Below are 25,232 nucleotides of genomic sequence, written 5' to 3'. Positions count from 1 at the left end.
GGCGCAGGGGGCCCCAGGGTGAGCGAGGTCTTGAGGTGCAGGGGGCCTGGGGCTTGGGGGGTCCTGGGGCACACAAGCCCCAAGGCCAGGGACTCCTGGAGTCCACGGAGATCCCAGGGTGCGCAGAGCTTTCAGGACACAAGGGTCCCGAGATCTGTGGGGCGCAGGAGGCCCCAGGGTGAGCGAGGTCTTGGGGTGCAGGGGGTCCTGGGGTTGGGGGTCCCGGGGTCCGCGGAAACGCGCGGCACCGACGCGGGCGGACGCGCCCCGGGCCGGGCGGCGCGGAGCTGAAGGAACGGGCACCGTCCGGCCCAGGCTCACGCGCGGTCCCGCGCCAGCGCTCCCGGGCCACGCGGAGCCCGGCGCCTGCGGGCGGGAGAAGGGCTGCAGGCTCCGGCCCTCAGGCCGCGTTCTTCCCTCAAAGGAAGCGGCGCCTGAGCGCCCACGGGACCAGAGCCCGCGGCCTCGCTGCTGAGAGCTCCTGGGGGCGGGGCCTCCGCTCGGGTGGGCGGGGCCATGGGAGGGCGTGCTCTGTGGGCGGGGTTTGTGGGCTAGGGCGTGCTCGGTGGGCGGGGGCCGTGGGAGGGCGTGCTCGGTGGGCGGGGCCATTGGAGGGCGTGTTCTGTGGGCGGGGCCTGCGCAGCCCCGGGCGCGTTTCCGCGGCCAGCCGGCGAACGGCGCTTGCGCAGCCCCGGCCCCTTCTGCAGAGTCGGAGCCCCACCAGCCTACGAGGCTGCGAGCGGTGGGTGTCGGTCCCCCTGCCGGACCGCGAGGCCCGCCAGTGACGGCGACCTGAGGCGGCGCGGGGCACGCTTGGCTCGGGGTCGGCGATCTGTCCAGCGCGAAGGGCCTGGTCCCGCTGGCGGCCCGGCCGGCTGTTCGCGGTCCCCGCTGGCCGGGAGAGCTGGCCCGCCGTCACCGCTCTCCCTGCCCTGCCTGAGGCTGGCTGCGTGGCCTTGGGCAGGCCTCCTGCTCTCTCGGGTCTCTCCGCGGCTCCGCCCTGTGGGATCGGTAGGGCGGCGGAGGCCCCCAGGCCGTGGTCCAAGGCTCCTGGCCAGAGAGAAGGCTGGGCACTCGTCTATCTGAACCCAGTGGCAGCTATGGTCGGACCTCGGAGGGGTCTCCAGATAAGGCTGGCGGTCAGCCCCTTAGAAGGGGCCCTGCTCCACCTCTAGCCTTCCATCCTGGGGGGCGGCTGGGATTCTGACCCAGGCCCACAGGCCCACTGTACCCAGCAGCAGACAGGGCTCTGGCACCCCAACTCAGGAGCAGCTCTGAGGCCGGGAGTCTGCGTGAAAGTGAAAGTCACTCAGTCGTGTCCGACTCTTTGCGACCCATGGACTGTATAGAGTCCATGGAATTCTCCAGGCCAGAAGACTGGAGTGGGTAGCCTTTCCCTTCTCCAGGGGTCTTCCCAACCTGGGGATCAAACCCAGGTCTCCCGCATTGCGGGCGGATTCTTTACCAGCTGAACCGCAAGGGAAGTCCATTTGTTTCAAATGAAATGGCTCACTAAAAGAGTGCAGACAGGAGAAGGCTCCTCCCCCAGGAGAGGGGTCGCTGGGCCTGGAGAGGCTTTAGGGACCGTTTGGTCCAGAGGCCTCCCATCTGAGTTCCCAGACTCTGAGCTTCCTGCGGGTAGTGAGAAGGGGTCTGATGGGAAAGAGCCCCCTTCCACCTGTGTGCTGACTTGGCCTGGGGGCAGGGAGAAATTGAAGAGGGGGCTCCAGCTGACCAGGCCCCTCTGTGGGCCCTGGGGCCAGACGATGCGTGACGGGGATGGGGTGGAGGCTCTTTCAGATAAGACCAGGGGGATGGATGCGATGGGGGACAGGCACTGTGATGCAGGTGCCCAGGCTGTCCACAGCAGGCCGGCAAAGCTGCAATTGTCCACACCACCGTCCTCTAATCCGAGTCAGACAGTGCTGGCCAGGTTCCCCAGGACCAGTAGCTCTGTGATCCAGGCCACAGCAAGACACAGACCCCCTGGGGGTACCTGTGCAGAGGAGGGAAGCTGGGTCTTCCCTCAAATGACCACCTCAAGTCACCAAGATCCCACTTCACAGCATAGAAACCCAGAGGAGGTTATGAAACTCAAGCTGGAGGTGGGTCTGGAAACATGCCACTCGGAGCCAGGGTCCAAGTCCTCCTCGGGCCCAGCACCAGCCTTGACAGCCTCCAGGGCCAGGTGGGAGGTGGGTGGTGGTCTGGATGCCCTGGGCTCAGCAAGCCCAGCATCACTTCCAGGTGCCGCTTGTGCCCTTGGGCACCTGGCAGCCTGGGACCTCTCTCCAGGACACACTGCCCTTTGAGCTAAGGGCTCCAGTCAGAAAGTGCCCTGTGCTCCAGGGGGGTGGGCCTGGGAACTTGGGGACCAAAGTTGTGGGGCAGTGCTCTTGGGGAAAGATCCTTCCTCCAGGGCAGGAGGGTTCACAGGCTGGTGGGTTAGAGCCGTCCCAGTGGATAGGCAGTGGGGGTGACCACCCGGGGAACAGCGCGAGCCTGGACTTGGTCTGGATCCCACCAGGCAGCCCGCAAGGCTCTGCTAGGGCCGGTGAGGCCCAGGGCGCAGGGCTGAGGGCTGAGATCACGGCTGAGGGGGACCACAGAGCCCCTGGGGAGCCCAGCCGGGGGAGCCTGCCTCATGATGACCAGCTGAACCATTAGGTGAGGGTGCGGAGACAGGTCTGCCAGGGTCTCGGGCAGGAGTGGACTCCCATCTGGGAGGAGCTCTGCTCATGGAGGTGGCTTCAGGCTGGCCTGCATGTTAACACGGCACCTGGGGAAGCATGGAGCCAGTGTCTGAGGGGGCCTCTGCTGCTTCAACCAGGGTGCACTGGTCACCCCCAGCAACCCAGGGCAGCACCCCAGACCCCTCAGGACATGGCCCACCTGCCCCGAATGGGAGGCCCCCCGTCACCGCTCGAGGCTGTTGTAAAGGTGACTGTCCATGTCAGCTCGCTGGGTCACTGGGTGCCCAGACATTTGGCCAAACACTGTGCCCTTAGGATTGCTGGGAGCGTGTTTTTACATGACAGTGACGTTCAAATGGGTGGACTTTAGGCACAGTCAAGCCAGCGCACACGTGCACACACACAGGCACGCACACACACCCCCCACACACACAGGCACACTCCCCTCCTCACCCAAGTGCACTGTTGGCTCTGGGATCAGTTTGTCTGGGAACCCTGGCCAGCAGAGTGGGTTTGTCACAACCAGGCTCCTCCCACACTTTGCTCTGCCTGTTCAGCAGAAGGCTTTACCTCCTGCTACGAGGCAGCTGCCCAGCTCCCCTCATCCCCTCTGCATTCCAGCCATAGGCAAGTGGAGGGCACCCCTTCCCTTCAGGGCAGAACTTGAAGTGGGTCATAGGTCACTGGGCTGGACTGAGTCACACGGCCACAGCTACTGAGGAAATGTGGCCTTGAGCTAAAAATTCAGTCGCCTGGGCAGAAAGAGAAGGCTGAGCAACGGGACGTGTTCTAGACAGGACGGTGGCCCGTGTTCTACATGGGGACAACAAGCTGCATCCTAGACAGGGACGGCAGGCCACGGTCTAGACGGGGCTGCCCACCAGCACTGGCTCACAAGGAAGCCGCGGTCACCCAGCCTTCGTGGTGGCAGTCCCAGCACTCAGGCTAGTCTGAGGCCTTGAGTCAAGGACCAGGAAGGAGGACACCCCACCCCCACCCGGCGTTGGCCGTCCTGAGGCTGTGACCACAGGGCCAGGCTGCCCGCTGCCTGCCACCTGGAGGGGTGCCTGCCTGGGCGACGGTGACCCCGGACCACAGAGCCTGGCCTGGGAGACCCGCAGCCTCACCTCCTCTCCTTGAAGCCTTCAGAGGGGTTCAGGGTCTCCCGGCCTGCACACTGTCTCGTCCTCCGCTACGGGCGCATCCCAGAATGCAGGAGGAGTGATGGTTGCAGCCGTGCTGATCTGAATGCTGGAGCAGCCCAGCAGGAGGAGCAGGCCCGCACGTCCCGACCCTGGGGGTTTGCTCCAAAAAGTCAAAATAAAAAATATGTAAAAAACAAAAACAAAATATTTAAAGGTATGATAGTCTAATATGGTTTCTGATATAATGTGCTTTTTTCAAGATGCCCAAAGGATCCCTTTTTTCTTTTAAAGTCCAGTCATTTCAGCAGAGGTGTCTCCTGTTGGTCACTCTGAGCCAACACACCCAGGAGCATGGCATGCCCTTCCAGGATGTTTCAGCTCTCTCGTGTTCCAGGAAAACTGTCACGAGCACTCACCACCCCAGGGAAATGTCTTGCAGAGCCCCAGCGCAGGGTCGTGACCAGCGATCTGTCTGCACTGTGGGTGTCTTGGGGCCTGGCGCTGCCTGCAGCAGGACCTCTGCCGTCCTCCAGGAGCGTTTGCACGCGGTGTCCTCGTGAACAGGCCTTCTCTGGGAGCACCGTGCTGGTTCCAGGGGTAGCTGTTGGGTTTGAGGGGTGTCTGAGTACTTTCCAGAGCAGCTGCACCATCTCCCCGCCACCAGCCCTCCGACCGTCCCCCGCGCTGACCTCAGGTATCTATGGCTGATTGATTTTTAGCCGGCTCCCGCCGAGGGCAGCCAGCCGGTTGCACTGGGCATCTTCCCACGCGCTCCACTGCCACCCGCGTGGTCTCCAGTGCGATGCCTGCCTCCCTCACCCCGGCCTGTCCTCCAGTTGTACTGCTCCTCACTGTGAGTTTGGGGAGTCTCTGCCCATGAGGTCCCGTCGTTCATCCTCCTGAGGTCCCGTCGTTCATCCTCATGAGGTCCCGTTTAACCATTTTCCCTTTAGTGGAGCGTGCTCTTGGTGTCCAGCCTACGCACTGCCTGGGCCTAGAAACCTGATTTCAATAAGTTCTATACTTTTGTACTTCACGCTTCAGTCTGAGATCCATTTTCCCCCCCATTATTTGATTGTGCCGGGCATGCAGGATCTTAGTTCCCTGACCAGGGATTGAACCCAGAGGAACTGCACTGGGAGAGAGGAGTCTTAGCCAGTGGACCGCTAAGGAAGTCCTGGGGCCTGTTTCAAGCTGACTTCTGTGTAATGGCAGCTGAGATGCCAGCAGATGTCCAGCTGCCCTGCCAGGGCCTCTCACAGTGGGGTTTGCCTGTGGTTCCAACAGCCCCGCTTCTTGTGGGCAGGCTGGACGGCAACTTGCTCCTGCCCAACCGGAGTGACAGGCCATCAGCGACAGGCCCCCACCATGCCACGTCCACTCACTCTGGTGAAGCCAGTCCACCCTGTGAGGGGCAAGGGCGGCCTCTGGACCGTGATGCCCCCTGACCACAGCCGTGGGCGTGGCTCCTCCCCAATCGAGCCTTCGGATGACATCCCAGCCGAGGGGCAAGGACCCAACTAAGCCGTGAAAGCCAGGGACGGTAAATACCATCTGTTAAGCCAGCCAGCCTGTGGCAACTTGTCCCACAGCAGCTGTCCCAGCCTCACACACCGGCTTGTGTCGGTGGCAGGGCCCCGCTCGGCACTCCCGCCTGAAGGAGGGAAGGCGGTTTCTCCGCCCTTCTCCTAAAGCACACAGTGAGCTCGCTGATGGGCGTCACACCCGGAAACCCCTGGAAACCGCACTGGCCGCATGCCTCTCACGGGCTTGGTGCTCACTCAGCGGAGCAGCAAGCACTGGGCTCCAGGGGCACCCCCTCCCCGGGCAGGCTGGCCATGTCTCAGCCTCTGGGAGGCAGCTTTTTGCCTGTGTGGCAGGCACCCACTTCCTAAAGGTCTGCATTGTTGCTTTCATTCGAGGACCACCCTGCCCTACCCGTTGGTGAGGGTTAATGGATGTGGAGCTTTTGCCGACATCTTCAGTGGGGCCCTCAGCCACCACAACAGCTGCTGTCACATAAAGTCCCAGCGTGCTCTTTCTCTGTGATCCTCAGGGCTGGCCTGTCCACGGGGACACAGTGCGGCGCTGGCACCGACGCAGGGCCGCGTTCCACGTGCTGCATGTCGACGCGCCTGCAAGTGCCAGGCGGCAAGCTCTGCGGACCCCGCACAGTCAGTGCCTTCTGGGAGGTCGGCCATAAGGCCACAGTGCCAGTCTGTGCTGCCGGTACCCTGCAGAGGGTTTTCCAGGAAAACTTCACAGGCATCTCTGAAGTGTGAGTTTTACAAAGTGGGTTAGACTCCAGTAAAACCATATTTTTTTACATAAAAATTACCTATTTTTATGTAATTGCAAAGCAAACATTGACAAGAAAGCAACAAAAGCCTGAAACAAAACAAATCCTCAAGACGCTGTTTTTATTTTTTTTTAATTTGGCTGTGTTGGGTCTCAGTTGTGGCATGTGGGATCTAGTTCTCCAATGAAGGACTGAACCCAGGCCACCTGCATTGGGAGCTCAGTCTTAACCACTGGACCACCAGGGAAGTCCCCAAGATTCTTCCTTTTCTTAAAAAAATAATGTTTTATTAATGTGTTTATTTCTTTGTTGCTGCTCAGGCCCTTCTCTAGTTGCACTGAGCAGGCGCTGCCCTCCCACTGCGGTGCGCAGGCTTCTCACTGCTGTGGCTCTTCCTGTTGCTAGGTCTCGGGGGCTTCAGCAGCTGTGGCTCCCAGGCTCCAGAGCTCAGGCTCAGCATGTGGCTCCTGGGCTCCAGAGCTCAGGCTCAGCTGCTGTGGCTCTCGGGTTCCAGAGCTCAGGCTCAGCAACTGTGGCTCCCGGGCTCCAGAGCTCAGGCTCAGCAGCTGTGGCTCCCGGGCTCCAGAGCTCAGGCTCAGCAGCTGTGGCTCCCGGGCTCCAGAGCTCAGGCTCAGCAGCTGTGACTCTCCGACTCCAGAGCACAGGCTCAGCAGCTGTGGCTCCCGGGCTCCAGAGCTCAGGCTCAGCAGCTGTGACTCTCCGACTCCAGAGCACAGGCTCAGCAGCTGTGGCTCCCGGGCTCCAGAGCTCAGGCTCAGCAGCTGTGACTCTCCGACTCCAGAGCACAGGCTCAGCAGCTGTGGCTCCCGGGCTCCAGAGCTCAGGCTCAGCAGCTGTGACTCTCCAACTCCAGAGCACAGGCTCAGCAGCTGTGGCTCCCGGGCTCCAGAGCACAGGCTCAGCAGCTGTGGCTCCCGGGCTCCAGAGCTCAGGCTCAGCAGCTATGGCTCTCGGGCTGCAGAGCACAGGCTCAGCAGCTATGGCTCTCCGGTTCCAGAGCACAGGCTCAGCAGCTATGGCTCTCGGGCTGCAGAGCACAGGCTCAGCAGCTGTGGCTCCCGGGCTCCAGAGCTCAGGCTCAGCAGCTATGGCTCTCGGGCTCCAGAGCACAGGCTCAGCAGCTGTGGCTCCCGGGCTCCAGAGCTCAGGCTCAGCAGCTATGGCTCTCAGGCTCCAGAGCACAGGCTCAGCAGCTATGGCTCTCAGGGTCTCAGTAGCTGTAGCTCTCAGGGTTAGCTGCTCCCCAGCATGTGGGATCTTCCCAGACCAGAGATTGAACCAGTGTCTCCTGCATTGGCAGGCAGATTTCCTCACCACTAAGCCAAGAGAGAAGCCCCACTTCAAGATTCTTAAACATAAAATATACAGACTGGTGATCAAAAAGGCACACACCCTCCCCTACCCAGGTTCCAAGAAAGCCGCTAACGTCCAGGTCCTCCCCGTTCACCTATTGCCATCATGTGACTTCACCCAGGAGGACTTTCGAGTGGGCCTGCCTGGGACGAAAACGCTCCTGTAACCCCTCCGTTACCCAGAAGAGCCACCGCACGGTGGAAGCACAGCCTTCGGCTCAGGCAGGCTGCTGAGTCACGTGGGAGGGGCGATCAGCTTCTTCCTCCCAGGGAGGCAGAGGGTCAGCAACTTGATGGCAGGGTCCCGACGGGCCAGCAGAAAAAGACGACGTCCTGGTGCAGGAGCGGCACGGGCTGGGGATGACAACCCCGATAAGCCGACCACGGCTATACACAGGAGACAGGAAAATGAATCTCCGCTGGCGACAAGATCACAATCAGCCTGGCACGGTGAAGAATTAATCATGCTGGCCAAACGTAATTGAGTTCTGACACCTCTGGGTTCGAAGTACAAGAGTCAAGAATAAAGACCAGTCAGTCCCAGCCGATCGGTTACTTGTTACACTCACATGGAAAGACCAGATCATGTTAGCAGCACTAACAGGCAGGAACTAAAGTCTGAAGACAGATCTCCTTGGTGCTTAAAAACATTCTAAAAATATAGATGTGACACCAAAGCAGTAGCTGGGGTGACTCTTCTAGAACCTGAGTCAGGTATCATGCCTCCTGCCCCAGACCCCCACCCCAGACCACACCCCTCACCCTCTGCTCCAGCCAGCCTGCCTCCTTCACCCCACTTACAGCCAGCACAATCCATGCTACAGCCACAGATTGTTTACAGTCCTCCCAAGGCCCCCAAGTCTCCCTCACCGTCAGCACCAGCCCGAAGTCCTGGTTCCCGTCGTGGAAACAGGCTCTGACGGACAGACCCCTAAATCCAGGCCCCAAGGTAAAAGTCCTCAGGGTCTGAAGACACCTGAGCGAGACAACTTACCTGCACTCTGTCCCCAGGCCCCGCCACAAACACCCCGACGTGCGATGGGCCGAGCCTGGGCTCACTGCTGCAACCACTCCCGTCTGGGGGACCGCAGAGGGGGCACGCAGAGGGGGCACGCGGGAGGGCTCCTCGGGGACAGGGTCCTGTGCATCTCAGATGGGAAGGCTCTCCACCTCCACAGTCCTGACAGCCTGCTCTGCCTTACTAAGGACCTCCCTCCGCTGGCTCTGGGGAAGGTGGGAGGGACCAGGAAGGGCCCGCCCCCAGCTAGACTGTGCCCCCCGTCCCCCAGGAGCCAGGGAAGCAGGCGCACCTCCACAGCTCTGCCTAGAAACCCCATCCAGCCCATTGGTCAGTGCTTCCCACGCCCCTGTTCACAGGGCTGCCAGCGGTCACTACGGAGCAGGGGTCCGCTTTGCTAGAGTTTCCAGTGCCCCCACCCCTTCCAGGCGCTAAGGCACCCCCAACCTGCGCCACCGGCCGAGCCCCTTGTGAGCACGGACAGTCTGGTCACCGCCCTCCCGCCTCTGGGCCTCTCTGCTGGCCGCACCCTGGGGCCAATGCTCCCGGCTCCCGCAGCACACCTGGCTCCCAGGGCACTCAGGCGTCTCCCAACCTCCACCCTGCCTCGCGGCCCTCCTGCCCTGTGACCTAATGCCACGTTCACTCTGTCCCCAAAAACCTGAGTGCAGGCTTAGAGCGCCTGTGTCCCCCCGTCCATGAGGCTGCTGGACAGTGCGAGGTCCGCACACCTGACGAGACCAGGAAGGGCTTCTGTTCCCCGCAAAGCACTTGGAACCCAGTGGGGAGAGCCCACCCCTTGCTTAAAGGGAGCTCAGTGTCACTTCCAAGGAGGTGGGCACAGCTGCAGGCAGAGCTGCGGGCTGCAGAGACGCAAGGTGGGCGGGGGGCCCCTCGGGCTGCAGGGTGGATTGTACAGCCCTGGTCCCCAGACACAGAAAGGCCCTGGCCTCCTAGTGCCCGCTGGGTACACACTCCCTTCAGGAGCGGACTGGGGCTGAGAGAAGTGCCTGGCTGGCTCCACACCCAAGGTCTAGACCTGGCTTCAGCGTGACCAGGACCCCAGGGCAGAGCTGCAGCCAACTAAAATGAGGTCATTCACCGCCTCCCTGTCCACCCTCCCCATGCACGCGCCCAGGACCGAGGCTGACGTGGCTCCTCCCAGCACAGGCAGCAGCCAGTCTGTCTGGCAACACGGTAAGTCAGTTAAAGAAGGTTCTTTTTATTTTTGCAATGTCATTCCATACAAAAGCAAGAGAAACATAACAGTCTTAAGTTTACAACTGAATATAGGAACAGAAAATCTGTACACATTATCATTTACAGCCATTTTACAAAGTGAATTAACTGATTATAAAAAAAAATTATAATCCCTCTGCTGCCTTAACTTTTGGAGTACTGTAGGTAGAAGGCCCACTTGGCGCTATTTACAAGTACCAAGTTAAGACTGTGTAACTTACACAAAATCCATTAACTTATCAGCTCAGTTTAATATCTTTGACTATTCAGTGCTCTGTATGAGGAAAAATCCCAGCTTGATATGCTGACAAACAGCCAGAAACCTAACGCTTTCCATAGAGATAGTAAAGGAGCCAATTACGAGAACACTCATTCAGATACTAGTAAAGAAAGTCGATGCTAGACTGGTCCCAAGAACCCACAGTTAAACCCAAACCAGCCACCTGAAGAGTAGCAAGTTCACAACTACAAATGTTTACCAGGTAACATTACATTACCTGTGGAAAACCAGTTACAGTACACTTTCCAAGATAACGGATGCTGGAGATTAAGGATTAAAGTTGTTGCAAGACTGCTTCAAGTTAAATTTTCCTCGAATTTAGTTCCATTTACAATTTAAAACATGCAAAGTACATTCCCTATACATAAAATTAACATTTCTTAAGAAAACGGGGCGAGAACAACACTTCACCAAGAGACCGCAAGCTATGAACAGGAACCTCCAGTTACAAACGAGGATGCATGCTGGGCAGCCGGCCTCCAGGTGGCGCCGGTTAGCTCATGGCCGAGAAGTCTCTCAGGGGCTCGGTCAAACAGGCCTCCAAATCAAACTCGTCCTCCGCCTGGCGGTCCACGTGCCTGACTTTGGTGGGGGTGCTGCAGAACATGTCCTGGAAGACAGAAGCACAGTCTCAGCGGCCCTGGGGCACTGGACTTGCTGCTGGAGGGCGCTGAGCAGGGCCGCTCAACCTCTGGGGACTCAGACTCCCCAGGAATGCAGGAAACTCCTGGGAGAGAATACAGAAGTTAGTTAACATCCGCAGATAATGTCAAACTTTAGCTGACCTCTCAGATTCCCGCCCCATGAGGCCTGAGCCGCAGCCGCTCAAGGCACCGGGGGCTGCAATGGGAGCCGCGATGTGGAGGAGCCGCAACGCCAAGGCTCAGAAGCACCGCCAAGAGCCTGAAACCAGATGGGATCCCCCTCAGCTCCGGCCCGACGCGGCCTCACTCCACCCCAAAACAGGGGCTCAACCTGAATCTAAGCTAAGGGCCCAACGTGACAACACCCCACTGAGGAGCCTGAACCCCTCTAAGAAGCCGTCTTGTAGGGGAAAGCAGGAAAACTAAACTACAGGGAATTAAAGAGATGGGGCTATTAAACATGTAATGCTTGATTAAACTCCAGTCAAAAGAGAGAAAAAGCCCTGTGGAAAGCGTGTTACTGGGACCAACAGGCAGCCTGAACAGCCTGCTTACGAGGCAGTGGTATTCTAGCAAGTGGCCTTTTGTGCACAGCAGTGACACTGCAGGCCTCTGTGCTCAGCTGAGCAGCTCTCCCCCTGGCTCCCGCTCCCGCGGGTGACCTGCCAGCTCACCTGCTCCCACCCAGCCTGCTCTCTCACCTCCCACATCCTCCACCTCTGCGTTGCCTCTCCCTGGAGGCCCAGGACCCCTGCCTCTATCTGCACGGCTGCCCCTCCAACCTGTCTGATCACAAGCGCACGATCAGAATCCGTTTGCTGAGCTGGGACAAGGGTCACTCTTAATCCAGATCAAGGACACCACTTGCTGAGATTGTCCGGCATGGGTTTCTCTGTAGTCCTGCCGGCATCTGAATACCCACTAAACTGGGACCCTCCTGTGGTTAAATACCCTGTTTTCATTTGACAAGTTTCCAGGTTACTAGTCCTCAAAAGCATTTGTGGTAACTGTATTCCTTATCAGTTATCTGTCACTCTTCTATGCTGGCGTTTATGTCACTTCTAACACCTCACAATCACAGAGGAGGCGGGGTGCAGGTGGCCCCCGTGACGGGAAGGACAGGTATCTGTCTACCAGGGTGACAGGCGGCAGGCAAGGAAAGGCAGCTGTGCACTGTGAGTTTACCTGCTCCTCAGCTGTTCACAGTACAGACTGGTCTTATATAAAGCCTGAATTTTTCAAGAAAACATTTACTTCTTCTAGTTTTTAACCTGGTTTTCCATTCAGTGGGCAGGATATTTATACATGTAAGTACTGGAGCAGGCTCCGAATAACAAGTGAGAGCTCAAGTCACTCAGTCGTGTCTTGACTTTTTGAGACCTGACAGACTACAGCCCATCAGGCTCCTCTGTCCATGGGATTTCCCAGGCAAGAACACTAGAGTGCGTGGCCATTTCCTCCTCCAGGGGATCTTCCCAACCCAGGGATGGAGCTTGCATTGCAGGCAGACTCTTCACTGCCGAGCCTCTGGGGAAGCCCCTGTGGTAACAAAGGTGCCTCTGCTGTGAAGTGCTGTTGTGTGTGTGGCCTGTACACATGCAGAGAAAAACTCGCACGCAACCAGTAACCACAGATTTAGAGGCGAAGGGTTCTGGACACCACGTTTCATCTTTCAAGGTTTTTTTTTTCCTACCCCAAAACATGTACTTTTTAAAAATTGGCAAATGTGGGGAAACCCCTAGGCCCAAAGCATCTCTTCACTTATGACAACTAGCCAGTGATCCTATACCAGCAATTCACCAGCACAAACTTTATAGCCTAAATACCAGAACCAGAAAAGACCTTTTACTTTTAAATGAACATGGTGGTATCGATTAGTCAGACTAAACCAAAAATCTAAAATAAGGATCCATCAAATCTGACATTTCAATAAAGTCAGAGACAGAGGTAGGGACCCATTCTTCCAAGCATCAGGATCAAATTTCAGCCTAAGTTTCAGTTTACAAACGGGCACGTGTTACAAACAATCAATCTGAAACACTGGTGTGGAGACACGCCCAGGGAAAGGTACTTACGAAGTTGTCCTGAGAGCTCGTCTGGGACTCAGAGCTGCTTTCTGCAGACTCAGTCTCCATCTCCCCGAGGTCCACAGGATGTCTGTGCAGTGAACACATGTGCGTCAGTCACCACGCAAGGGGACCAGGAGGCGCACGGTGCAGGCGGGCACGCCAGGCCGGCTCAGACGCTGCCAGTGCCACACCGCCACGCGTGGTCCCTGCGCCTCCTCCGCCCCGAGGAGGGGATGCCCCCCACTCCTCCCCGTCCTCCGCCCTCCCCGAGGAACGCAAGCAGCAGCCACTCGGGCACAATGCCACCATGCTCAGAGCACACAACGAGCTGCCCACTCCTGCGCGTGGCCAAGTGTCTGGACACGCCCATAAGCATCCCTCTAAGCAGAGTGACAGTAAAGCCCAGTTTGGGGGGACAGACACTGACAAACCAAACTACACATCACTGCTCCTTTTCCAATCTCCTGCTCACAGAGAGAACGGGACAACAGTGACAACTGGAAAGAAACCAGGCTACGACTGTGAAGGTGAGGCCAACTTCATAAAGATGTGTATTAGACATCGTTTCAAGCCTGACAGTTTCTAATAAACGTTCCCGGCTCAGTCAGAGCAGGGAGCTGAGAGAACCACAGACCGGCCTCCATCTCCCCACCCAGCCGGCATCCGAGCCACAGGGCAGAAGCTCAACCTGAGACCTTTTCCACTGGACAGAGTTTAAAAACAAAAACTTTCTATAGGCAAAAAAAAAAAAGAAAACCTTTTACTTTCCCGTTGCTGCTCAGTCACTAAATTGTATCTCACCCTTCTGCAACCCTGTGGGCTGAAACACCAGGCTCCTCTGTCCGTGGGGTTCTCCAGGCAAGAATACTGGAGTTCTTCCTTCTCCAGGGATCTTCCCGACCCAGGGACGGAACCTCCATCTCCTGCACCGGCAGGCAGACTCTCCATCACTGAGCCACCTGGGAAGCCCCTCTTTACTGGAGTGTAGTTGCTTTACGGGCTTGTTAGTCTCCACCATCCAGCAAAGTGAATCAACTGTGCAGGGTGCCTGCTTGCTGCTGTTTAGTCCCTAAGTCACGTCTGACTCTTTGTGACCCCGCCAGGCTCCTCTGTCCATGGGATTTCCCAGGCAATACTGGAGTGGGTTGCCATTTCCTTTTCCAGATCTTCCAAACCCAGGGATCAAGCCCGAGTCTCTTGCAAGCAGATTCCATACCACTGAGCTCCCTAACTCAACATAAACTACTCAAGTTTTTAAAAATGTTTTATCTTAAAAAAACAAACAAAACCCCATGTACCTTTACTAAGATCAGTCTGTTGTAGCTACAAACAGTAAGTTCAACCCAGGAAGCACATCCCTCCCTCCAGCCCCTCCCGGAGCCCACACCAGTGGCTTCAGACACTAGCAGAGAAAAAACAGACACGATACAGGATGACCTGCCACACAGCACCAGAGCCGCTGCCATCACCACAGACAGGGAGGACAGACTCCAACAGAGACGTACATTTCTTGCAAATCACATCCTTCTTCAGCTGGGGGATCCCAAAAATGCAGAGCCACCTTCCAGAGTCTGATCTGCTGGTCCCACGACCGCCGACTGTACTTCTTGAATTTGTTGGGGGTTTTGGGATGAACGCCAGGCTGTCGAAGGTGCCTGCAGGGAGAAAGGGACGATCCCGGCGCACATGCAGACCCACGTGTGAACACGAGCTAAACAGTGCTACCTCGCCGACTGCTCTCCCCTTGCAATCCACGCTCCCGCAAGGGACACCTGCGTTCAGTCCAGCAGCTCCCATGCTCCGTAAAGCCCCCTGTGCAGGGAGTGGGAAGCATGCTGCTGACACAGCCTGGGAAAGGCTCATGGTCTTCTCTAGCAAAAGCTTTACAATCTGTAACCTGAACTTACCTTTCCCTGTCATGTACTTTAATAGTCTCACAGTTATAAGACAGCTATGGTCCCTAACAAACGTTACCTAACATTCTAAATTATGAAAATGTTACTTGTGTTCGTGTCCTTGGTTTCACAGTCACCAACATATTCTTATGTGAGTGCCTGAAAGTCATTACTAATACAGCTCTTAGCAGGTGAGCTACACCCAGAACCAGATTCACCGCCTACTAACGACCTGGCCAGCCCACGCTGGGGGCGCAGGACTACCTGGGGACTTCTTTAATGTAGCGGTCGTAGGCAATGGTGTTCTTCCCATAGTTGATCTGCTTCTGTCTCCGCATCAGGACACTTTCATCCGTCTCCAAGTCGGCTGGCAATGCGGACACAGACTCCTTCGAATCCGAACTGAACAAAATGAAATTAACACAGCAAACCTCACAAATATGACTGCTGCCTAAGAAACTGTGTAAGCAGTGATAGAGCCCCTGCCCCCTGGATCTGCAAGCTGCATGAGCTCCAGACAGCCTGGAATCTCTGGAGATTTAGTACAGGATGCGCATTTCAAATCGGTGAAGACCAGAAAACACAGGAAACACTGAGGAGTCAGTATTCCACATTCACATGTTCACCTTATTTTTCATGAGTAAGTCACAGGGTTATTAATTAGAAAAAAATGATTGCACAGTATTTACCTTCCTGATGATGACTTTCTCTCTCTTCCAAAGTCATTGATGAGGAGTTTCCTTTTATATCTGAAAGCAAAGGAAATAAATGCTGCTGTTTCTACAAAGGTACAGAAATCAACACAATGTTTCTAGAGCTACAAAGCTTCTCTGAGGGTGCAGTCTGGTGCGTGGATGAAGTAACAGTCACAGTAAGGCGGCCGCTTTTCCTTTCAGCCTCCCTCGATCACCATTCTCTGGTGAGAAGATAAAGGCTACTTGCCAAGACCACACACGATACTTAAAGCAACCAGCTCTGAAAGAAAACTGCTGCTGCCAGTTAAACAGTGAGACCATGGAAATTTACATCTCTCTTAACCCTGAAACCTTCAGGAAAAACTAAATGTGAGCTGAAATGAAATCTTTACTTCTAATACCACAATCCCTCATTGAGACACATGCCTGTTGGGCACCACTTACCTTGGAAAAGACTGCACACCTTCCCACCCCTAAACTCCTTCCTTGTGGATACACCGGGAATTTGCTTTCTAGCACAGCAACAACCAACACCCAACTTTGCAAAGGTATGTCACCAACCAAAAACCACAGCACAATATAACCTGGAAACTGCCTCTAGCTAGAAGTTCACGCTAGGGTCCAAAAGATGTCACATATTGTGGTGCCTCACCCTGCGCCAAGTCGGCTGGGGCATCCCAGTGAAGTCTGGACACCAGGAGACAATGAATCAATCTCCTTCTGTGTGTCTAATGCCATCGCATGAGAACTGAAACACTAGTCCCTGAAATCATTTTCTGAAGGATCTCATTCTTTCTGGAACCCTTTCAGGTATGACTAAGAGATTCTCTGGTGGCTCAGAGGGCAAAGAGTCTGCCTGCAATGTGAGAGACCGGAGATCGATCCCTGGGTCGGGAAGGTCCTCTTGAGAAAATGGCAACCCACTCCAGTATTATTGCCTGGAAAACCCCACGGACAGAGGAGCCTGGTGGGCTACAGCCCACAGGTTCGCAAAGAGTCAGACATGACTAAGCGACTTCACTTTCACTTTCAGGTATAACTAAAGCCCATTTTCCAATTTTCAGACTGTTGGTGTGTAGTGTGAGCCAGCTGCCTTGACATACAGCAAGCTCACTGCTCACCCCTCACCTCCTGGTGGGAAGTAAGAGAGACCACCACCATCAAAAGCTCCATCACCTGGTCTGCTCAAAAGCAGCAGCTCTCCATCAGAAAGGGTGTGATCCAGAGAGGAACAAAGAGGAGTCCAACAACAGGAGGGTCAAGACAGACAGGGTCTCCCTGCACCAAACAGGCGCTGGAGATGGTCCCCAGCAAGGGGCGACGGTCGGGGGTCAAGACACACAGCACTGGGGCTCCACAGTCCAGTGGTTAGGACTCTACACTCCCAATGCAGGAAGCACGGGTTCAATCCCTGGTCAGGGAACCAAGATTCTGCATGCCAAGCAGCGCAGTCAAAAAAAAAAAACACAAGGACATGATCAGAGTTGTTATAAACCCTGTGAGCAAACACAAACACTGCACAGACCAAGTCAAACAGCCTAACTTTTCACAGCTGAGAAAAATGAGCGTCTATATAAACATAACTCATTCAAAATACTGGAGCCTGTCAACGCCCAGTGCACTCTTCCACCCAGGCAGGTTACCTGCCCACATACATTTCAATGTCTGAAAGAAATTAAGTGGCCCCTTAAGTGGTCATAACCAACCCCAACGTGTGCCCGTGTCCTTTCCAATGGAGGCAGCTCTAAACACCACTGACCACCGCAGACGTAGAGGAAGCAATCTGGCCCTGGTTCCCTGCTGACACTGAGGACAGACCTTCTCATCTGAATTAAGAACTAACACTCTTGGCTCAATATACTTCAATTAATTTCAAGCCACAGCATTTTAACTCAAGGCTCATTCAGTGGACTGGATGGCATCTATCAAATGGAAGAAAGGCCCCAAACACCAGGGAGAATGTAATCCTGGGATAAGCAGGGGTGAAGAACACCATCATCTTCTGAACTGTAGGAGCTGAGGAAGAGAAAGTAACTTGAAATTGAACTTGAACACACACAACTTTGGGCAGGCCTGCAAAGGGTTCACAGACCCCAAGTCAGGGACTTCCCTGCACTCTGGCACTTCTGAGCTGTTACCTGAGGCAGGTGTCAGTCAAGAGCGCACTCCCCAGTGGAATGGGAACAGCCAGTGTAGCAGGTCAGAGCACATGGCCATAGCTGTCTGCAGCCCAGCCAGCCACTGCCCACCCACAGCCACCCCAGGACAGCCCCAAGACACTGGTCCGCAAACGTCAGTGGGCAGGCTCAACTGAAAGGCTTAAGGCGTGGCTGGACCCCACCCAGTTTCCCATCCAGCAGGCCTGGGGTGGGGCTGGAAAACCCGCATTTCTCACAAGTTCCCAGGAGCTGCGATGTGGCTGGTTGGGGGCCCACCACCACTTTAGGATATGCCTCAAATTTCACATACCCTTTAAAACGCCACAGGTAACCTTTCAAGGGGTCTGAGACACACACCTTGCGATTTCTTTGTTAACGCTGGTCCTCATTTCATCCTCTTCCACTGCACTTGCCCAGTCTGAACGTCGAGAACGGGGCCTGGGGCCTTCGGGAGTAGTGAAGCTGCACAGCAATGAAAAGGCACATTTGAACCACGACACAACTTTCAGTTTCCTTTCAAATCACACGTCACGGGATTTTCCGAGGTTGTTTGGAGAGTGCCAAGAAAACGGGCTCTGGAGTAATCAGCTCCATTTACTCCCTGGGTTCACCGAGTTCCAGCAATTTGCTCCAAGCCTCTCTGAGCGCTGTCTGTTAAACAACCGTGCACTCCCTATGTGCCAGTGTCGGCTAGATCATGAGGACACAGCCCAAGGGGGGAAAGGCAGACCAAGTCAACAGGTATCATCAGCACCAAGAAGTGCACTTATCCAATACAACTTTTTCTGTAAAAAGAGTTTTGTTTTTTTAAAAGGATTTTAAAGAAAGATTTCAGCTACTACATTCTCAGTGCTAAGCAGAGTGACCAACACCTAGTAAATGTGGCTACTATTTACTTCCAGATGCCTCCAATTAACAGTTCAGAATATATCACATCATAATTAAAATATGGGGACTAAAAATATCCTTCAGAGTTCTTACCACATCAGGGCTTGGTCTACTAATAAAGGCACCCCTAGAGTTGGATACATTTAATCTAGGCGCTCAGTTCCATCTAGAACTCAAGGAAATCTTCAGTCAAGTTCAGGCAATTTGAAAGCATGGGGCTTGATGCCAAGAATTCTGGCAGCTAGAATTGTTAATATGTCTGTTATTTATAGATAAGATGTAAACTCACATTTTTATCTTTCTTCCTCAACTTTCTCTTGGTCACTACTGGTACATCAAAAAGAAACTAACTTCAACTGCAACAATAAGCAATTTTATATATTCTAGCTGAAAACTCGGAGAAGACAATGGCAAGCCACTCTAGTACTATTGCCTAGAAAATCCCAGGACGGAGGAGCCTGGTAGGCTGCAGTCCATGGGGTCGCTAAGGGTCGGACACGACTGAGCGACTTCACTTTCACACATTGGAGAAGGAAATGGCAATCCACTCCAGTGTTCTTGCCTGGAGAATCCCAGGGACGGGGGAGCCTGGTGGGCTGCCGTCTATGGGGTCACACAGGGTCACACAGAGTCGGACACGACTGAAGTGACTTAGCAGCAGCAGCTGAAAACTCAATGGCATGCTTTGAAAATGCAACAGCAATAACCAAAGAATAATCCCCTTTCATAATTATCATTCTTCCCTTAGCTACCCCAACCAGAAAAACTCAAATCCTAAAAACAAATTTCCACAATATAAATATGGTTGGCAAGGTCTGAAATAAAATTAATGAACAAGCTAAAATGACTCAGGGTTGTATAGCACAGAGGGAAATCGAATGGAGGTGTGCCCAGGGTTAGACATCAACACTCTCAATAGTGTGTCAAGAGGTCCAGGTCTGCATTTCCCAGCCACAGGTGCCTCAACTTTTAAAAGGTGCTGACAAGACTCTTGAGAGCCCCTTGGACAGCAAGGAGATCACACTATCAATCCTAAAGGAAATCAACCCTGAACATTCATTGGAAAGACTGATGCGGAAGCTCTAACACTGTGGCCACCTGATGTGAAGAGCCGACTCATTGGAAAAGACCCTGGTGCTGGGAAAGACTGAGGGCAAGAGAAGAGGGTGACAGAGGATGAGATGGTTGGTTGACATCACTGACTCAATGGACATGAGTTTGAGCAAACTTGGGGAGATAATGAAGGACAGGGAAGCCTGGCGTGCTGCAGTCCATCAGGATGCAAAGTCAGACACAACTTGGCAACTGAACAATGCCCTTTTACTTCATCTCACATTTTGGTAGCTCAACAGAAACTACCTTTTGTGGAACTGAAACTCATGTTTCAGATTAGGCAAATTACATTCACCACCTCACCCGAGCTTGGGCTGAGAGTACTTGTGGGGAAGTGCTCAAATGGAAGATAAAGATTTACACACTGAGCTAACGTCCCTCCAAAGGGATCAGTTCTTGCACCCACGGAGATGTGGATGGCTCCACTCTCCAAGAACCTGCATGCATTTTCCAATGCCGCTACAGGGGATCGTGGGAATAAAAGCACACAGAACGAAGGGCAGGGGCAACGCACCTAGGACAGGACCACCGGGGCTCACGAGACACAGGAACCAGGCCGTTGTGGCTGTGAGCCGCCAGCGGAGCCCCAGCATACAAAGGCGTTAACGCAGTGAAGCAGTTCCCGAGTTAACACTGTGTCCTCAGTTAAAAGGGACATCACTGCAGGGGTCAAAGCTTGATCTCAAAGACAGCTTCGTGATAGTGCCAGAGGATGTTCAAAGTACTGTACAACTGTGCTCACTTCACACGCTGGCGAGGTAATGCTCAAATCCTTCAAGCTAAGCCTCAAAAGTATGTGAATCAAGAACTTCCAGATGTATAAGCTAGATTCAGAAAAGGCAGAGGAACCAAAGATCAAATTGTCAACACTGGCTCACGGAGAAAGCAATGGAATTCCAGAAAAATATCTACTTCTGCTTCACTGACTCCCTGAAAGACTTTGTGTGGAAAATTCTTAAGAGATGGGAATACCAGACCACCTTACCTGCCTCCTGAGAAATCTGTATGCAGGTCAAGAAGCAACAGTTAGAACTGGATATAGAACAACAGCGGAGAAGGCAATGGCAAGCCACTCTAGTACTATTGCCTAGAAAATCCCATGGATGGAGGAGCCTGGTGGGCTGCAGTCCGTGGGGTCACTAAGGGTTGGACACGACTGAGCGACTTCACTTTCACACATTGGAGAAGGAAATGGCAACCCACTCCAGTGTTCTTGCCTGGAGAATCCCAGGGACGGGGGAGCCTGGTGGGCTGCCGTCTATGGGGTCGCACAGAGTCGGACACGACTGAAGTGACTTAGCAGCAGCATGGAACAACAGACTGGTTCCAAACTGGAAAAGGAGTACAATAAAGCTGTGTATCATCACCCTGCTTATTTACCTTATATGCACAGTACATCATGCGAAATCCCGGGCTGGATGAATCACAAGCTGGAATAAACTGCCAGGAGGAATATCAATAACTTCAGATATGCAGCTGATACCACTTAAATGGCAGAAAGTGAAGAGGAACTAAAGAGACTCCTGATGAGAATGAAAGAGAGTGAAAAAGCTGCCTTGAAACTCAACATTTAAATCATGGCATCTGGTCCCATCACTTCATGGCAAACAGATGGGGAAACAACGTAACAGTGACAGACTTTATTTTCTTGGGTTCCAAAATCACTGGGGACGGTGACTGAAGCCATGAAATTAACAGACACTTGCTCCTGGGAAGAAAGCTATGACAAACCTAGACATTGTATTAAAATTCAGAGACATCACTTTGCCAACAAAGGTCCGCATTGTCAAAGCTGTGGTTTTTCCAGTAATCATGCACGGATGTTAGAGATGAACCATAAAGAAGGCTGAGCACCAAAGAATTGATGCTTTCAAATTGTGGTGCTGGAGAAGACTCTTGAGAGTCCCCTGGACAACAAGGAAATCAAACCTGAATACTCATTTCAAGGACTAATGCTGAAGCTCCAATACTTCAGCCACCTGATGTGAAGAGCCAACTTACTGGAAAAGACTCCAACACTGGGAAAGACTGAAGGCAGGAGGAGAAAGGGGCGACAGAGGATGAGATGGGTGGATGGCATCACCGACTCAATGGACATGAGTTTGAGCAAATTCCAGAAGATGGTGAAGGACGGGGAAGCCTGGAGTGCCACAGTCCATGGGGTCGCAAATAGCTGAACTCCACTTAACAACTGAACAATAACCTAGGCCTCACATCTAGCCCCAGGGCTGTTAGAGCCTCCCCCTCTCTCACATCTTTCCCCAAGTAATCTCAAATCTTTAAGTCACACGCAGCTGACAACTCAACTTGTGCCTCCCAACCCAGACTGTTAAATGCTTTCTCCATTCCATTCCGTTCAGTCGCTCAGTCGTGTCCGACTCTTTGCGACCCGTGGACTGTAGCCTACCAGGCTTCTCCGTCCATGGGATTCTCCAGGCAAGAATACTGGAGTGGGTTACCATTTCCTTCTCCAGGGGATATTCCTGACCCAGGGATCGAACCTGGGTCTCCCGCATTGGAGGCAGATGCTTTAACCTCTGAGCCACCAGGGGTTCTCAATACCTTTTCTTTCCTCATCTGGAAAACTTAAAGCCTCGTCACTGACTCCTTCCCCAGACCAGGTCTGGCCCACACCATCCTCTTCATCTTGGTAACCAGGTTTCATAAGAGACCAAGGTCTCCAGGTCTCAGAGCTAGAGCAGTCTCTGATTTCTCCCTGCACCAGTCCCTTAACCCATCAGCAAGTATCGAGAGCCCTGCCTTGGAAGGCTACCCTAAGCTACACACTCCTTGCACCATCTCCACTGTTCAGTCTTCACCACCCCTCTCACCAGACTTGGCAGCTGCCCCCACCCTTTGTCCTCTAGGCCAGTCCTCATGCTAGCTAAATGCATCCCCACCTGAGGGCCCCGGTGTGTGGATGCTCAAGGGACCCCCTCCCATCTCGTCCCGATGGAGGCCTTCCCAGACCCCGGATCTGAAGAGCATGCCGGCCTTCACTACTGGACACCCACTGTGTGTACTCTTCAGCCACTCCTGTCTCCCTGAAATACCTTGTCCGACTTGCTGACCCACCCATGTCAGAGTATAAGCAGAACAAAAAAGAAACCATGGTTGGCAGAGTATCTTGACCTCCCCAACATGCTGCCCAACCTAGAAAACACTCAAGTAAACTGCAAACTGCATTAGTACGGCCAAGGCTCCTCAGAGGGGAAGCGCCTCAGGAGCATCAGGGTGCAAAGGCGGTCCTGGAGCTTACGTCTTGGTTGCACCCTGGCGCCCACCTCCTGTGACTGCTGCAACACCGAACTTTCCTGACTCTTTCACGGATGAGGCTGACTCGCCGAGTTGGAACGTTCTATGGAGTTTGTGGTGGCCTTCGATGCCATCCGTGGAACCTAGCAGGGCTCCGGACTGAGACTGAGCGCAGTTTTTGTTGACATCCGTCACTGAGACGCCTCCTCGGGTCCTCAGGGACCTCCCAGTCCTGCTGTGTCGCACAGGGGCCAGGACCAGTCAGGGGTGGTGACCCGGGGGCGCCCCGACTCGCCGCGTGCTGCTGGTGACCCCGGCAACCCCCAGTCGGCCAGTCAGGGGCGGGGAACCTCCGCCCAGGCCCCCTGAGCCGCCGCAAGGGGCCCACCTGTCGGGTCTGTGGCCGCTGGGCGGCCTTGCGAGGCCCTCGGCGTCGTCGGGCTTCCGGCGCCTCCCGTCGGCCGTGCGCTTGCGTCCGAGGCTCCAACGCGCGGGGGACGGAGGGCTGGCGACGAGAGAGCGCGTCAGAGCGAGGCGGCCGGGGGCGCCCGCCCGGGACCCCCGTCCGGACCCCGCCCGCCGCGCGCCCGCCCGGGAGCACCCGGCGCGCGGCCCGACCTCACCTGGCGTCGTTGTCGCGACGGTTCTCGGAGCCGGCGGGGCTGCGCGGCCTGTAGGCCATGGCGACGCGGCGTGCGGGCCGCTGGGGTCCGGAGACGCGGGAAGCGGACGCAAGCTCCCCCGGCGCGGCGCCGACTGCCGCGCGCGCCCGCCCCCAACCGCGTTTATCGGGCGCCGCCCCGCCCCCGGCTCCCGCGCGCGCCGCGCCGGGCGAGACCATCGGGCCGGGCCGGGGGAGCCCCTCGGCAGCGCGCGCCGCGCCGGGCGAGACCATCGGGCCGGGCCGGGGGAGTCCCCCGGCAGCGCGCGCCGCGCAGGCCGCCCGGGCCGGGGCGGCCGCCGTGAAGCCGCTGCCCCGCGCACTGCCGCCCGGGCAGCGAAGGGGCTCCGCCGGGGAGACCGAGGCGAGGCCCTCAGAAAAGGTTGTCCCCTCCGCCGTGGACGCGGCCGGGCCGCCGGGCCGCTCGACGCTGATTGGCCGCGCCTTCGCGGGCGGGGTAGGGTATTGGCGGGAGATTCGGAGGCGGGCGGCACGGGCGCGCCGAGGGGGCAAAGGACGCGCCTCCGATTGGCCTGGCGCAGGCGTGGGGCGCTCTCCGATTGGCCTGGCGCAGGCGTGGGGCGCTCTCCGATTGGCCTGGCGCAGGCGTGGGGCGCTCTCCGATTGGCCTGGCCCAGGCGTGGGGCGCTCTCCGATTGGCCTGGCCCAGGCGTGGGGCGCTCTCCGATTGGCCGGCACGGCGAGGACATTGTCCGCGCCGGCGGGAACCCGGAACCCGGAAGGGGAGGCAGCCTTGGGCTGCAGGCTTCGCGCCCCGAGAAGTCTGTGGTAACTCGCTGCCGGCGTCAGCTGCCCAGACCCCTGGGCCTACGACACGTTCTTCACACACACACACACACACACACACACACCCCTTCCCTTGCCTTCCCCTCCTCCCTGGGCTGGGCCTTTGGCCAGTCTCCATACATGAGGTGGTAATTTTGTGTGCGAATAAAGAAGGTAAGAGAGACCTGGGTTCAGTCACAGGGTCGGGAAGATCCCCTGGACAAGGAAATGGCAACCCACTCCAGTATTCATGGCTGGGAAATCCCATGGGCAGAGGAGCCTGGTGCGCTACAGTCCACGTTTTACGGAAACGCCAATTCTGACTCCATGCTGGAACTGCTTGACAATAATACATAAACCCTGCCTCAGAAAACCCTGCTTCTCTGCCTGACTCTAAAGTGCCTTTTCAGAACCCTGACTACCTGTAGAACGTAGGAAGAAATTAACATATACCCTACCTGAGGCTTGCAATTCTAGGAGATATTTCCAAGATTAATGGCCTTTTTACTGTTCCCTCACGTCCCCCATCTCTGACCTATGAAAGAACCTGGCATCCAGACCCCAAAGACATGGTTCTTTTGAGACAGTCTGCCCATCTTCTCTGGAGAAGGAAATGGCAACCCACTCCAGTGTTCTTGCCTGGAGAATCCCAGGGACGGGGGAGCCTGGTGGGCTGCCGTCTATGGGGTTGCACAGAGTCGGACACAACTGAAGTGACTTAGCAGCAGCAGCCATCCTCTCAGTCAGCCGGCTCTCAGAATAAAGTATTCCTTGCCTCAACACCTCATCTCCGATTCACTGGCCTGCAGTGCAGTGAGCAGAGTGAGCTTGGGCTCGGTAACACGTGAGGTCGCAGAGTCAGACATGACTTAGTGACTGAACTATCAGAGGACTATAGTGGAAAAAAAAAAAAATCAAGTATCTCCAAGATATGGTAAATTCCAGTCCACTGGCTTTCAGTGGGTTGCATGTACTTTATAAACATGTTCAGGGTCCAGCAGCAGCATAAGGGAGCAGAGA

At 55.4% G+C, this 25,232-nt stretch overlaps 1 protein-coding gene across 2 annotated transcripts; it reads right to left on the bottom strand.

The window, feature by feature from the left end:
- Window positions 1-9,730: 9,730 nt before the first annotated feature.
- On the bottom strand, window positions 9,731-23,757 carry SLBP (stem-loop histone mRNA binding protein). Of its 2 annotated transcripts, none has more exons than XM_055434819.2 (8): window positions 23,389-23,749; window positions 23,154-23,270; window positions 17,867-17,971; window positions 15,345-15,404; window positions 14,920-15,057; window positions 14,266-14,415; window positions 12,767-12,848; window positions 9,731-10,657 (listed from the first exon to the last, which is right to left on the bottom strand). In XM_055434819.2, the coding sequence occupies exons 1-8, from the start codon at window positions 23,658-23,660 to the stop codon at window positions 10,541-10,543; spliced, it is 1,041 nt and encodes a 346-aa protein (XP_055290794.1). In that variant the 5' UTR covers window positions 23,661-23,749; the 3' UTR covers window positions 9,731-10,540. The 2 variants fall into 2 exon arrangements, with proteins under 2 accessions (XP_055290794.1, XP_055290795.1); XM_055434820.2 differs by having other exon boundaries at window positions 10,635-10,774; window positions 23,389-23,757.
- Window positions 23,758-25,232: the final 1,475 nt, after the last annotated feature.

Source organism: Moschus berezovskii, chromosome 5, assembly GCF_049115385.1.
Source record: "Moschus berezovskii isolate FMDL1 chromosome 5, NW_MosBer_1.0, whole genome shotgun sequence".
Classification (NCBI taxonomy): domain Eukaryota; kingdom Metazoa; phylum Chordata; class Mammalia; order Artiodactyla; family Moschidae; genus Moschus; species Moschus berezovskii.
The sequence above is the reverse complement of the archived record's forward strand: the minus strand, read 5'-3'. Positions and strand labels throughout refer to the sequence as shown.

What these genes read in the sequence shown, in the direction of transcription:
- SLBP (XM_055434819.2), bottom strand. Translation starts at nt 23,660, where the DNA reads ATGGTCTCGCCCGGCGCGGCGCGCGCTGCCGAGGGGCTCCCCCGGCCC. An exon ending in CGTCGCGACAACGACGCCAG is followed by an intron (nt 23,271 to 23,388) that starts GTGAGGTCGGGC and finishes TCTCGTCGCCAG; the next exon opens with CCCTCCGTCCCCCGCGCGTT. An exon ending in CGAGCTCTCAGGACAACTTC is followed by an intron (nt 10,658 to 12,766) that starts GTAAGTACCTTT and finishes TCTGTCTTCCAG; the next exon opens with GACATGTTCTGCAGCACCCC.